Source organism: Sebastes fasciatus, chromosome 9, assembly GCF_043250625.1.
Source record: "Sebastes fasciatus isolate fSebFas1 chromosome 9, fSebFas1.pri, whole genome shotgun sequence".
In the NCBI taxonomy this organism is placed as follows: Eukaryota; Metazoa; Chordata; class Actinopteri; order Perciformes; family Sebastidae; genus Sebastes; species Sebastes fasciatus.
The window spans coordinates 24,349,003-24,363,482 of record NC_133803.1 but is presented as its reverse complement, the minus strand read 5'-3'; the positions used below and the strand labels follow the sequence as shown (position 1 = coordinate 24,363,482).

Here is a 14,480-nt window from a genome sequence, read left to right as displayed (position 1 = left end):
CAGAGCTGACTGAGGAGAGCGTAGCTGACAGCTCAAGCACATCTCTGCCTCTCCAAAGAGCCTGATTTCCTGCTTGAAATCTGCTCAAATGCCCCTCCACTTCTTCCACCCCAACCCAGTCTGGAGGAAACAGACTCCTGTTGGCATGGCAACCGTATAGGACTGTGTTTAATTTCTCTTGATAAGTAATGCTAACAACACTACAACATAATGATGCTCAAGAGGGAAAACGCCTTTCAAGCTGCAACCATGGCAATCACTTTTGTGGAATTATTTCTCCTTTTGTTTGTATTTTTACAAGCAGAAACCTCGAAAGTAGCTCCAGCAGAGGCGCGTGTACAAAGTCTCGCTGAATGTTGCTCGTGAGCCAACTGTGATTTATTGTCAGACTCTGAAACATTATGGGTAGAAATGCCCCCCTGAAGTTCCCTGATGTCTACCTATTTGTCATGGTCACCGCGTCTTTGACCACGTCTGCGCTGACGGGACTGCCAATGATTACAAGGAAAAAATTATGCAAATCTCCCATCGCGCTCGTCAGCAGTTCTTCTCGGCCGGGGCCCGAGCTCAGCGGGCTGCCCTTTGAGCTAAATTCATTTCATTTATAGTTAATTTCCAAGTTGCCGCCTGCGCAAATAAATACATTTATCTCTCCCACAGATGTATCTACAAAGGCGCAGAGCTGTGGCTTTTTCTAATTCTGGATGATGCAATAAAAACACACTCTCTGGCTCTTAATTTTCACCTCTTTGTCTAAAGCACGCATCGACAGTAATCCCCCTGTGAAGTCAAGGAGCCATGTTTGAGCGTGATGTTTATGCTGTGATTCGGTGGCTGCCCCGGGTCAAACAGCGCTGTTGTGTTTTGCCCTGCAGGCTGTTTGTGCAGCTTTGTGCTTCTATCGAGCAGGTGGAGGAGGACGGAGGGAGGGAGGGAGGGAGGGAGGTAGGGAGGAGGAGAGGGAACAGCCTAGGAAATAGGAGCTGACATTCACCTGGATGCCCTCTCTGTGAGGATGGGAAGAAGTAGGGGAAAAAAAGGAGAAGGAGAATGATCCCGAGGCTAGAGCGAGAGAGACGGAGGGGAGAGTGTGATTGTGGTTACCTAGGCTACAGCATGCTGCCCTGCTGGAAAAAGGGAGGGTCTTGGAGGAAGGTCAGACGGCTGAGGTACAACCAGCTAAATCAACTCTGAAGTGCGAGGTCCCCGGTGGCGTTGGGGTTGAGGAAATGTAGCTGTTTAGGTTGCTCAGGAGGAACATAGATTGTCGCTGAGAATGGGACCTTGCGAGCGCCGTGGCTTATAGCTCGCCCTCTGGGCTGTAAATCCCTTTGATACGCCACATAAAAGAGGATAAAAGATGTAGAAAGAGATGAGGAGACAAGTATATGAGATAAGATTTCTTTTTGTGAGTTGCACGCCTTGAAAACATTCCCCCCGGGGATGGAGGTCACCTGGCGTCTGTGTGTTCGCCGTGTGAGAAAGGACCCCTCGGAGAGCGAGCCGGCCTTTATATCTCTACCCGTCTCTGGACGGTCGCCGAGGCTCAACCCCCACCCTCCGCCTCTATCTCTTGATGTCTGTATCTCATGACGTCTCGGAAACTGACTGCCAAGCTTGAGCTGTTTGGATAAAGGAAATGATGCAACATAAATTTTCAAGGCAAGGGTTCTCTGTCTTTCTTCCTCTCCCCCACGTACACACGCACTGCAGGATGGAAATCAATAGCCTTTCAAGAGTGAGTCAATGCAGAAACTAATAGCGAACAAACCCAATGCTGTAAATTCACCCTCACACACGGCGGATGTAATGTAAAGGAATTGTGCTTAAGCACGCCGCTGCTCTTTGTCATCTCTATAGAATTATTTTTCAGGGATAATAGAACAAAACAACCCAGTGTTGTATCTGAGGGGGCCACGAAGCCTGTCATCGCCCACATTTAACAACACCGGAGCCTGCATAAGAAACATAAGAATGCACAAAAGGAGCTGTTGTTTAACTTGATTAAGAAATTTGTCCATCCCTCTCCTCGACGTATATTGGGCTGAACGTCTGACTAAGCAGCTCCCCATTAACTGTAAGGGCACTTTATGGGCATCCACATCCATCTTGGGCAGGAAGCTTCCCTCCCCTCGAGGCTCAAAGCGCTGATCCCCTCACACTGTCGGGTGACGTGATTGAAAGCCGAACAAAGCAGACTTCATTTGGAGAGCGAGCCTCCCGCGTAACACAATCATTATCTTTACTGTGAACACACCATCAGCCTCGTCATTAGCATCATGAGGGTCACTTTGCGGGATAAACAGCGTTTTTTGGCTTCTTCCTGGGAATCTGTTCACGGGGCAGAAATGCAGTTGTTGAATAATCAGTTTAATCATCAACAAAGAGGATAGCAGTCTGTTTTTGGACATTGAAGTGTTTCATACTCTGATGAAGGTCACTGACCAGAAGATTAGCATTTTTCTAGGCCTGTCAAAGTTGACGTGATAATAACGCAGATTTGTTTTAACGCCACTAATTTCTTTAATGCATTAACTCAACTTGCAATTTTTAGGTTATAACTGGCTCGATTTTAAAGCTAGTGTTAAGATATTGGTATCATATTAAACTAGAAAACCTACCAATTCATTGGTACCAACCATGTCATGCTAACTTGTCCGAAGGAGGCTAAATAATGCTAAATTTTGGCGAGGAAAAACTGGCATGGCCATTTTCAAAGGGGTTCCTTGACCTCTTACCTATAGATATGTGAATGAAAATGGGTTCTATGGGTACCCACGAGTCTCCCCTTTACAGACATGCCCACTTTATGATAATCACATGCAGTTTTGGGGCAAGTCATAGTCAAGTCAGCACACTGACACACTGACAGCTGTTGTTGCCTGTTGGGCTGCAGTTTGCCATGTTATGATTTTATGATAAATGCAGTACCTGTGAGGGTTTCTGGACAATATTTGTCATTGTTTTACTCGCTTATTGATTTCCAATAATAAATATTACATGCATTTGCATAAAGCAAGCATATTTGCCCACTCCCATGTTGATAAGAGTATTAAATTCTTGACAAATCTCCCTTTAAAGCAGCAGCAGCCGAAATGAAGCAAATATGAAATCTTGCAGATGCCATTAGGAACACCGGAGGACAGAGAGAAACATGATTCTTTTCAGATTACCTGTCTACTGTCAGGATATTGTGACAGTTATATAAAAATAACTTTTTTTAGAAAAGAACCAATAAGAGCTGATCTGCAGTCTGCTGCCCAGCAGCCGGCTGTAAGCAGCTGTCAATCACTCGCGAACTCCGATCAAACGGTCAAACTATGCAGCGCCAATCAAATATGAATCAATATTCTGTTTATTCAATGCCTATTTCTCACCTCAAATGTTTTCAGAAACATCTTGTAGTGTACTGATTAGCTGTAAAATGAGAAAGTTTGTGACCCATCAGCCATGTTGAGATCTGCTGAGGAAATACTAAGCACCGCCCACCAGCCGGAGCACAGCCAATAGGAACGCTCTCTCTCTCTGAAATGACCTGTGATTGGTCAAAGTCTCCCGTCACGGGCTAGATTTTTTAAAGCCTGAAATCAGAGCCAGGAGGAGGTGCAGAAGTCTAGTTAAATCTCAGATCACTTGAATAACAATATGCTGAAAGGTTATTATGGAATTTTTGCCCAATGATGCCAAAAAATGTACTGTCTATTCCCACTTTAATTGATTTCCAGTAATAAATATATACATACAGTTGCATAAAGCAGCATATTTGTCCACTCTCATGTTGATAAGAGTATTAAATACTTGACAAATCTCCCTTTAAGGTACATTTTGAACAAAAAATGGGTGATTAATTGTGATTAACTATTTTAATTGATTGCCATTTTTCTGAATAAATGAAAACTGAGATCATGTTGGTAGAAGCCTTTCCAACAAGATGTGTTTATTTGCTTTTGTAAGTCCACTGTAGTTTCCTCTGTGCAGTTTATCACCCGATAGGATGCACAGAGTGGAGTGTGCGGCCACATGTACAGCTCCTATATGCTGACAGTGCCACTCTGAAGGCTTTTTTTATTATTAAACCTGATCTTTTGTTGGGGTTAAGTGCTGCCTGTCCTATCCTCAGTGCAGCCAGCCAGTCACCAGGTCCACACACACCCCTTGAGCAACATTTCTGTCCACCAGGGGCGTCACTTCACTTTAAAGCATGTGGCAAAGTTCCTGCAGCTGTTTTCATGCAGCTCCTAAAGGCTGCTTCCTGATTTTTTATTTTTTTTTAAGCACAGATTTGCAGGGAGACTCCTGACTACTAATACAGCCATCTGTTCAATATGCTAAAAATGATCAGGTCATAATAACAGATCTGAGGGATTGTGGATCTTGAATGCAACTCTAATGGGGATTTTCTGGCTGCACAGAGAAGGGATGATTCTTGCTTGCTAGTTATATACAGAAATAAAAAAGCAAGTTTACAACATCAGTTTGGATTGTGCTCAAAGATGGAGAGTGCCTATACACCTTGACATACCTTTCTTTCTTAGAAACCCAACAAAAAAATGTTGCCAAGGATGTTTTTTTCTGGGTTTCTTTTGGTGTTTTATAGTCGGTGAAAAGAAGATAAAGTCAGACCGGTTGTCTCTTTAAATCAAGCTGCAGTGTTGATGTGCCCTCAAGCTGAAATGGTAAGAACCATTTCCACCTCTGCGGCAGGGAGCCTGACCAAATAGGCGCACTAGAGCTCTTCAAAACGTGATTCTCATTCCCTTGGTCACTTGTGGTCTATGGTCGCCTCCACTCCTGGAGAGAGAGGGGAAAAGAAAACAGTCTTTTTTTTTCTATATGGGACTTTTTTTTTTTTTAACCCCCCCTGCGCATCTCGAAGACATTATTTAATTTTTCTTCTTTTTTTTTTTCTTCTTCTTGTTCCATCATCCTGCAGAACTCAGTGGCAGTCGCCTCAATCCATTTCCCGCTGGCTGCTGGTACTGGTCCGCCTATCTCATCCTCCTCTTCCTCCTCTGCTGCTGCTGCTGCGCTGCAATCTGTTGATAACTCCACTTGCAAGCTGCAGTTCATTGTGTTTCGCAATGGGAAACTCTTCCCTTGCACGGGCAATTCGTCAAATCTCGCAGACGATGGGAAGCGCAGGAGCGTCTCGACACCAGTTGCTTTCACCAAATTAGGTAAGAAGGAAATCCATTTTTTTTTTACCACCACCAGCCATGATGTCAACGCATACTGTATCTCCGACATGCTTACACACACATACACACACACAGGAGCACGCACACACACAGTCTACCTCTGCGCAACATGTTGACACTGCGCAGCCATGTTTTCCAAAATAAAATTCTTGTTATAGTTTTTTTCATGTCACATAATAAAAAAAAATCTTTTTTTTTTCTATTTTGAGATTAAAGTTCCTGTAAAAAATTTAAAAAAAATGTCTGACACAATGTTTGTATATTGCATGTGCGCACCCATGTGTCCACACGCTCCTCACATATATATAGCACTTACAGACTTTTCCACTTGGCTTCCTTAATTGAATGTTTTCTCCTCTCCTCTCTGCTTCTCCTTTGGCAGATGGGTGCAGCCTCGGGAGCTCCGTGCACTCCGTTACTATCGCTCTCAGGCACTTCGCACTGGGTGTAGACCCAACCGCAGCCTACTGGGATTTTGACCTGCTGGATGGACACGGTGGCTGGAGGGCAGAGGGTTGCCACATAACATCCTCCGGGGGCAACACGACCACCATTCATTGCACCCATCATAATAACTTTGCTGTGCTAATGGTGAGTAGTAGTGTCTACATGTGTGGTATCCATTCATGCACCACCTCCCACCACCACCACACACACATCTCTCCCACTTGCTGCTTATAGGGCCTATTATGGATCAAATGCATCTTTTTTTTCTTCCTCACCATGGAGTCACATGTTTTTAAGAGAGAGCACTTGATGCAGGGACCTTTAACTGCTTCCTTTTTTATTGTTGCTTCATCCAGCAGAGGGTGGAAGGATTTGTCTAAAGGGGATTTGTTGGCTTTGGAGGAAGCAAAAATGCGCAACCTCCTCTCTATAATATCCTGGAAATGAGAAGAAGTTGCGTGTGTTATATAGTCAGCCACCTTTTTTTTCCTTTTTTTCTTCATCTTCTTCTTCCAAAAAAGAAGCAGCAGCAGCAGCAGCAGCAGCTGAAATAGCAGCAGCGAGGCTCCAGAGAGAGAGAGAAGAAGGAGAAGGAGCGTCTTGCTTGTCAGGAGCGATTCGCCTCCGAGCGCAGAGTGGTAAAGACGCGCTAATTGGGTTGCAACCAAAAAAGAGAAAATGTTGGACTGTAAAGCTTAAGCTCATCGTGTGTGTGTCGCTCAAGTTTGGTGCCGAGATGCCTTCTTCTTCTTCTCCTTATCCTGACGACGTCCTCCTCCTCCTGTTCGCATTGATTTCATGAGGATAATAAGAACCAAAAAAGCGCAATGGCATCGCATCGCCCAGTCGCCGCTCCGTAGAGCCGCTGCTGCGATCTGCTGCTCTCCAGCTTTTTTTCGGATGAAAAGAAATCCTCCGGATGTTTACCGAAGAGTGGGATTCGTTAGACTGGGAGGTCAGTTTTTTTTTTCAGTAAGAGCATGGAAAGAAAAGTGTTTGTGGCTTGAGATGTGTCGGAGTTTTTTTTTTTTGTACCTGCATATTTTATGAAGCCAATTCCGTTGTGTGTGGAAATAAGCTGGAGACAGAGAGATGGAGATGGAGACAGAGAGAGAGAGGGGAGAAAAACCGCATAGGAATGAGAAAGAAAAACGGCATGTGGTGCTCTGGTGGAGAGAGAGAGGAGATGGGTGTCTGTGGAGAATACTAAGCTTGTTGTCAGGTTCTCATTGTGCATGTATGTGTCTTTGGATTTGGCTTTGGGTTTATTGCGCACCGTCTCACCTTGTGGGCTGTGGGAATAAAGCAGCAGCAGCTATTTGTCACATTTCCCTTTTTGCAGCAGATTCATGATTTTGAACTTCCAAGACACGTCCGACAAGTATAGAAGGTATAGTCATCATAGTATAGATGGGGGTGGTGGTGGTGGTGGTGGATAATATCCGTCCACATCACTGATGTCTTGATGCGAGCGTTTTTTTTTTTTAGCGCCGGGGATTTGCGCGTCTTGCTTAATGCAGTCACCACACCCGCCTGGTCTCTCTCTGCAGTGCCCGAGAAAAAGGACCCTTATTTACAGGACTTGTGACATCATTCTCCTGTTGGCCTCATCTCACTGTATACATGTGCAACAATGACCCTTATTATAGCCTCTATAGGTAGGGGTGGCTTCTGCAAGTACTAGACCTGTTGCATAATCTTGTCATGTCAAATTTGAGATGGGAATTGTCTTGTTATAGGCTATATACTGGGCTGCAAGTTTTTAATTTACAGTGTTTACAAGTATAAGGAGAGCTCCATCAGTGAAGGAAAAGCAGTGAAATAACAGGAATCCTGGTGTTTCATGAGGGGGAAACAAGTTGCAAAGTCTATACAAGCAAAAAGTTCCACATCTCAGCATGCTGGTGACAAGGTGACAGTGGTGTGTTTCTCACTATATCTAATACAGCTGTATCACCTTCCTCGCTTCTTCTAAATGATGCAGCCGAATCCCTCCTTAGATCAGCTGTCTGCGGTATACAGTGTTAAAGAATCCCCTCTCATGGTGCATCTGTGATGTTGAGCAAAGAGACAGAGGGTTAGCCACAAAGCATGACAGCTTTGAAAGATGAATAATGCAACAAAATCATTTCAAAGAATACGAAGAGGGGTGGGGAGGGGTGGGGGGTAGATGCCTGAAAGGCACAATGCCTTTCAATATGCAATATCCAATTCCTGTTGATCCAGACCCCTAGTGTGTGTGCGGGTGTGTGTGCGTGCATGTCTGAATGTGTGCGTGCATGTGTGTGGAGATGATTAGTCTACAAATAGCATGACAACCCAATACAATTGTCCCTGGGGACTGAGGTTTGGGATATAAGAAGTACTTTAATGAGAATCGTTTTGACTTGGCTCAGAGAGAATTACATGGTAGAGAGTCTCCCTCCCCTGGCTTTGTGATCAGAATGCCAAAATAACCGACTTGGGACGGGAAAAACTTGATGGCAAAGCTTTTGTTTGGGCATATATTACACTCCCGAACATCCTGCTGTGGATTTTTTAAGCTTGGCAGGTGTAATAAATGCATCAAACAGGTCAATTACTGACCTGTTACACTGAAACTATAGTGATGCAGATTGTTTCAGATGTGGGTCAGCTGTTGAAAGACAGACCTCTGTGTGTTTTTTTTTTTCCTGCACTGAGCTGAACTTGAAGCTGTTAGAAAGCAGCCGTTCCAGATTTCAGCACCAGGGACAGTTCCCATGCCTTTCCCCCGTCTCCCTCCTCTTCCTCCTCCTCACCCCCCATCCTCTGTGTCTGTCTGAAGGGAGGGCTGACTCACTCGTTTACAGCAATGCAGCCTCATCATCTGTCTTCATCACAGTGACAAGCCTCACCCCCCACCCCCCATCACCCTTTTAACCCCCTCCAAAAAAGACACCCCTTCTCCTCTGCAGCCACACCGTGTCCTGTTACGTTCTTACCGTCTCAGTTGTGGCTCGTGTTATTTTATTAGTTCGAACACACGGATGAAGGAGTTCCTGCATTTGATTGCTGCAATGCTGCCGACTGTTTAATATGCAGGAGCAGACCTTTAGAACGAGAGACACACGGAGGGGGTGGCTGGCTTTTTTGTTGGTATCCAATCATAACAAAGGCCCTAAGGCCACGGTCCAATAAGGGAAGAGCTGCACACAGATGCATTCCCATACACTGGACATGATCTAATGAATATGTGAAGTGAAGTGGATTCCTGGAAGCAGGAGGCTCCTCTGGTGATGCTTCTGCATCCCAGTTACAGTAGAACAGGTGGTGTGTTGGCTCATACAGACAGTGTGGATGTAATTGTGGATGAAGGCATCTGCATTGGAAAGTGGATAGCAGTTGTTGATGGTGGTTTGCAGGGAAGAGAATGGAAAAAGCAGATAAAGAGAAGGAAAGAATAGTTCAGTGGTGGAAGAAGTATTCAGAGCCTTTGCTTCAGTAAACTACAGGTTTAACTAAAGGTCCTCTAATAGTTCTTTAAATGAATCCAACTGAGAAGTTTATTCGGGAAATTTCTCTATTGGTGGAAATACGAACAACTCAGACACCTGAAACATGACAAGGAGCCCCAACTACACCCTGCTGATCTCTAAAGGGTTACAAGCCAAACGTTTGGGAACCACTAGTTTAACCATATGTTGTTTTTTATGTAAAATCTTGATGTCAAATGAATGTAGTGGGGTTAAAAGTACAATATTTCCCTCAGGAATGTAGTTGAGTAGCATAACATGGTAATACTCAATGGGGGGAGGCTGTGGCTCAGAGAATAGAGCAGGTCGTCTACTAATCATAAGATCGGTGGTTCGATCCCCGGCTCTTCCAGTCCACGTCTCAAAGTGTGCTCGGGCAAGATACTGAACCCCAAATTCTATGCCGGTTTGTAAATGAGCATTTAGATTAGATCCTGATGGGCAGTTTGGCTCCTTGTATGGCAGCCGTTCAGTGTGTGTGAATGAGTGAAAGCTGAAGCTTTGTAGTCAGAAGACTAGAAAAGCGCTATATAAATGCAGTCCATTTACCATTTACTCAATTAAAGTACAAGTACCTCAAAGTACTACCTCGTAGTTAAGCACAGTACTTAAGTAAATGTTACTTTGCACCACTGGAATAGTCTGAGTTGGCACAAATCATTTGGCCTGATTCAAAAACATTCTTAAGGGATTCAAGAGAATTTGTTGCATTCACCAATTTTATTTAGTATTTTTCTTTTACAAAAGAAATTCACAAGTGGCCCACAACTGTTTTGTTCTTAACACTTCATTTAACTTTTAATGCCCTAATCTGAATGAGCTTCAAACTTGTTACTGAAATCAGCTGTAAATGTAATATTTAGCTCACCATATCAGTGCATTGTGCATTTTGGCACATCACACTGGTTTTGGTTGCTGGGAAAATTGCAACAAACGATTATTTTCATCATTGATTTATCTGCCAATTGTTTTCTTGGTTTTGTCTATGAAATGAAAAATAATTATGAAAAAAATGGCCATCAAAGTTTCTCAAATCCCAAGATGACGTCCGACTAGCAATTCAAACCCCAAAGGTGTTCAGTTTGCAATCATAAGATAGAGAAAAGCAGCAAATCCTCACAGTTTAGGAGATTGATTATCATTTTTTTGGCAGATAAATGACTGAAACTATGACAAAGTAGTTGTAGTCTGTCTATTGAGTAATCGATTAATCAACTAGTTATTGCAGCCGTACACAGCTTTGCACGGTACGGCATTGACAGCTGTAGTAATAATTTAAAATTTTTCGGGTCCCTTAATATGACTTACTGACGCTGCTAAATGTTTTTATGTCCAACAGCAGGGCTCCAATAAATCCCACAACTGGAGCAGAACAGTTATACAACATTTTAATAACATAATATTATGATAATATGAAAATATTATCACGTGACCTCACTTCTCAATCTGAGGCTTCACGATCTGCTTCTTCAGACTCCCCAAACAGGCCACAATTCACTTGTCTTCGCCGCTGCACCTCCGTCTTGAACCAAACCAACCAAGACAGGATCCCATCTTGATACATTAGTTCTCATTGGCTGAGCCTCCTACCGGCTCGATACCAGCGTGACATTACTGCTGACTGCTGGAGCTGACCACCAGGTCTCGTCTCCCATACAGAGGAACAGCAGAATCCATCCGTCCGTCCTCTCTTATCCTGAGAACACAGAAAAAAAACAGGCTTCACTATACAAACAATACATCAGCTTTACTTTGCTTTTTTTGGTACAAAAAAATGTTTATTGCCTACTCAATCACTATTATTGCCTCTCAAAAGGTAGTAACTTGGAGGAAATGAAGGATGAATGGATGGTAGGAGGGTAGAGGAGATAAAATTAGAAAGCCTTCAGTGGAGAGGAAACACCAATTGATTGTGATTGCATTCTTTAACAAAAAAAACACCTTTAAAGGGAGTTGTTTACTCAAATTCAATCCACATTTAGGGCTTTCTTGTTTAGCTATTATGGCGAATACACACATACTGTAAGTCGTGCAAGAGACGTGCTGCAAATTGAAAATAATCTTGTGGCAACTTTCACGTTTTCTGTAGATCTGAAACAGTGTTTTCTTGTTTGTGTTTCTATCTTTCAGCATATAGCAATATGTGTGTCCTCATTAGTCCTTTGTCCACATCCTCGCAGACATAATGAGACAACAAGCCAGTTTTCATCGCTCGCCCACAAGCAGGCGCCAGCTTCGGGGCAGTTAACTCCATCCTCGTGCCCTGGACTTTTCTATCTCTGAGACATTTTCATACTAAAGGAGCTTTAGTGTGTGTGTGTGTGTTTAAGGAGATGAAGGGATTTGCAGTGATAATGACGATGACCTGTTTAGATATGCAGCCACGTCTCACAGCTCTGTGTTGGCATATTCTGTTGATATGTATTGTAGTGGGAGGGGAAGAGGGAAGGGGCGATGACAGGCTGTGATATCGACAGAGGGGGGTGATGCCTTGTGGTTGTGTGTTAGCTGATAGTGGATTTAAAAAAGGAGCTTTGTGTCAGAGGAACAGGGCACCATACAATAAACACCTCTTAGCCTCTGGAGAAGAGGAGGAACCTCGCTGTGACGACGAGGAAAAGTCACTGCTCCCGGCTGGGAAATAGTTCAGCAGATAACCTCCCATAAAATCACAGCTTTGTTTATTTGTACAGATATAACATGTGAAATTAATGAGCTTTAGAGATGCTGGTAGATGTTCCTCCGGGTCTGAAAAGTGAAGCCAATGCTGAAGTGCTTTAAACTTGCATTCTTTCTAATAGCCAGCAGGGGGCGACTCCTCTGGTTGCAAAAAGGATGTCTGATTGTATAGAAGTCTATGAGAAAATGACCCTACCTCACACTTGATTTATTACCTCAGTAAACATTGTAAACATGAGTTTATGGTCTCAATCGCTAGTTTCAAGTCTTCTTCAATACAGCATGATGTTCATTTAGTAAATTATGGTCCCATTTAGAGTCAAATAGACCATAAAGCAGGGGATGCTTTAGGGCGTGGCTACTTTGTGATTGACAGGTCGCTACCACGGCGTTTTCCGGTCTGGGAGTTGTTTGTGTTTGTGTCTTAGAACTTTATTCTTAATTTTAACATTTGATTGCCTACAAATGTCTTATCAGTGATCGGTTGTACTTAGTTCCACTCTCTTATGTCACTTCTGGTTGCAAATAACCAAGATGGCGAGAAAAAAAAGAGTCTAAATTCTCTGATTCCAGCTTCTTAAATGTGATTTTTTTCTGGTTTCTTTACTCCTCTATGACAATTAACTGAATATCGTTGAGTTGTGAACAAAACAAGACATTTGAGGACGTCATCTTGGGCTTTGGAAAACACTGATTGACATTTTTCACCATTTTCTTACATTTTACATCCCAAACAACTAACCGATTAATCTAGAAAATAATCAGCAGATTAATCAACAATGACAATAATCTTTAGTTGCAGCCCTAATGTGAAATATAATTTTCTGTGCATGTAGAGAAAACCACAAATCTACCTGAAAGTAACCAGGTAGTTTTACAGGATATGAGTAATGCATTATTAATGTGTGTTTGTGTTGGTGTTGAGCTTTGTCATAATTATGCAGCTTAAGCTAATTCTTAGAGTAAAGGCGAATTATTCGCAGCCCACTTAGCATCAGCTACCTCTCAACCTTTACCTCACTTGCACTTGTTCCAAGCGTGGCAGCTGACAGGCGAGCACTAATCCACCTCCATCCGCGGGTAGCGCGCCACCACGCAGCCTCCGCACACTTAACCGGCTACACTGAGGCTTAGCTTTGTGCTGTTGAGTTGAGGTTTGGCTTAGGTTAATATTTAATACGTGCACTCATGTTCCATTTGTAAGCATTAACTTAAATATGATGTCAGGCATGATTACTTTAGCACATGGGGATTGCTTTGTGTGTGTGTGTGTGTGTGTGTGTGTGTGTGTGTGTGTGTTTGCTTAAACCACATGTCCACTGCAGCCTTTTTTTCTGTTGCTACTGTTCTGATTTAACCTCTCAGTGTTTGCTGACTGCAGACATGCTTTGGTGTGAAAGGGGAAGTGTCTGGCTCATGCAGCGGGCGTTTGGCCAATAACCCGACATGTGATGCAGATTGTTTCCTCCCTGACCAATGAGTTCAGAGCTCACAGACCGCCATTTATCTCAGACATCGACAATTTTGCCCAAGCATTGCTGCAGCGAGCCTATTGGTCCTTTTGTTTCCCTGATGCTCAGTATTGGACGCTCTATTTTGAATGCGGTGTGTATCCCTCTTTTAGCCCGGATACAAATTGCATTGCTTTAACCTATTGTTATTCAAATTATGTATGCTCCTCAGCTAAGTGTATGAAAGATTATAATAGTGCTGCTCGCAGCAGAAGGGATTGTTGCACTTAATGTGTGTACGTGTGTGTGTGCAAAGAAAGTTAATAGGCTATTCGATGGTCCCATGGTTTTGATGTTGTTTATATACGGCCACTGATTAATTGGCAGCCAAAACTGTGCTACGTTTTTTTTTTTTTTAATATTGAGAGGCAAACCGCTTGCTTGAAATGTAAAACTGTCCTTGCTGACAAGCAGTCTTTATGAAAGATAATGATGTAGTCGCATTTTGATTTTATTTCCAAGTTGATGATTTTGGCACACATTTCCTCAAACAATTAGTGAGATATAAACACTTGGAGGAGGTATAAATGAGTTGTTTTTATGGCAGCAGCGCGTGGACTCGCATACATCTGCTGCACCACCGTCTCTGATTAGTCACAAGTGATTCAAATGAAACAGGTCCCGCTTGTCCTTTTGCATGTGACAGAGGCCATCTGACATACATGATTCATGTCCTGAAACAGTGTCGGTACACACAGTCTCCACCAAACAAACAGCACTCGAGAAAAAAAAAAGAGCTGTTCACATCATAATATGGCATCTGATCTGAAAGTGTCCATGTTCAAATGTCTCCCTCCGTCCCCTCCCTCACCAGCTGCTCCCTAGCCGACAGTGCGACCCTCTCTGAACCCCAGAGACAGCTTGGTAGAAATGAGGGCATGCCGTGTAAACAGCCTCTCTCTCTGTCTCTGCCTCTGTTTGAGTTTCTGTCACTGGCTTTCAATTGGTGCTGCTGTATTTGTGCACTGCATTTAACTGAACCGGACAGCACTGTGTTTGCACAATGCTGGGCCGTCTAGACAAACACATTAGGAGCTTATTCTTTTCTCTATTAGCGCAGTATAGGAAGTGATCTAGTCCTCTGGCTGGCTGTCTATCTGTATGTCCACTAGGGTTGTGACAGTGAGGAATTTTTTTGACAACAGTGATTA

General features: G+C 43.4%; 2 protein-coding genes across 6 annotated transcripts in view; both read left to right on the top strand.

The window, feature by feature from the left end:
* Window positions 1-14,480, top strand: part of LOC141774305 (gamma-aminobutyric acid receptor subunit pi) — a 297,207-nt gene that overhangs the window by 218,424 nt on the left and 64,303 nt on the right. The gene's annotated exons all lie outside the window — the stretch shown is intronic.
* The window catches only part of adgra1b (adhesion G protein-coupled receptor A1b), a 189,522-nt gene that overhangs the window by 118,484 nt on the left and 56,558 nt on the right, over window positions 1-14,480 (top strand). For 3 of the 4 annotated variants that reach the window (XM_074646867.1, XM_074646866.1, XM_074646868.1), the window contains 2 exons: window positions 4,934-5,177; window positions 5,581-5,789. In XM_074646867.1, the coding sequence (XP_074502968.1) occupies window positions 4,934-5,177; window positions 5,581-5,789 (453 nt within the window). Of the gene's footprint in view, window positions 1-4,933; window positions 5,178-5,580; window positions 5,790-5,819; window positions 6,601-14,480 lie in introns of those variants that run through there. The other variant, XM_074646869.1, reaches the window with a different exon arrangement.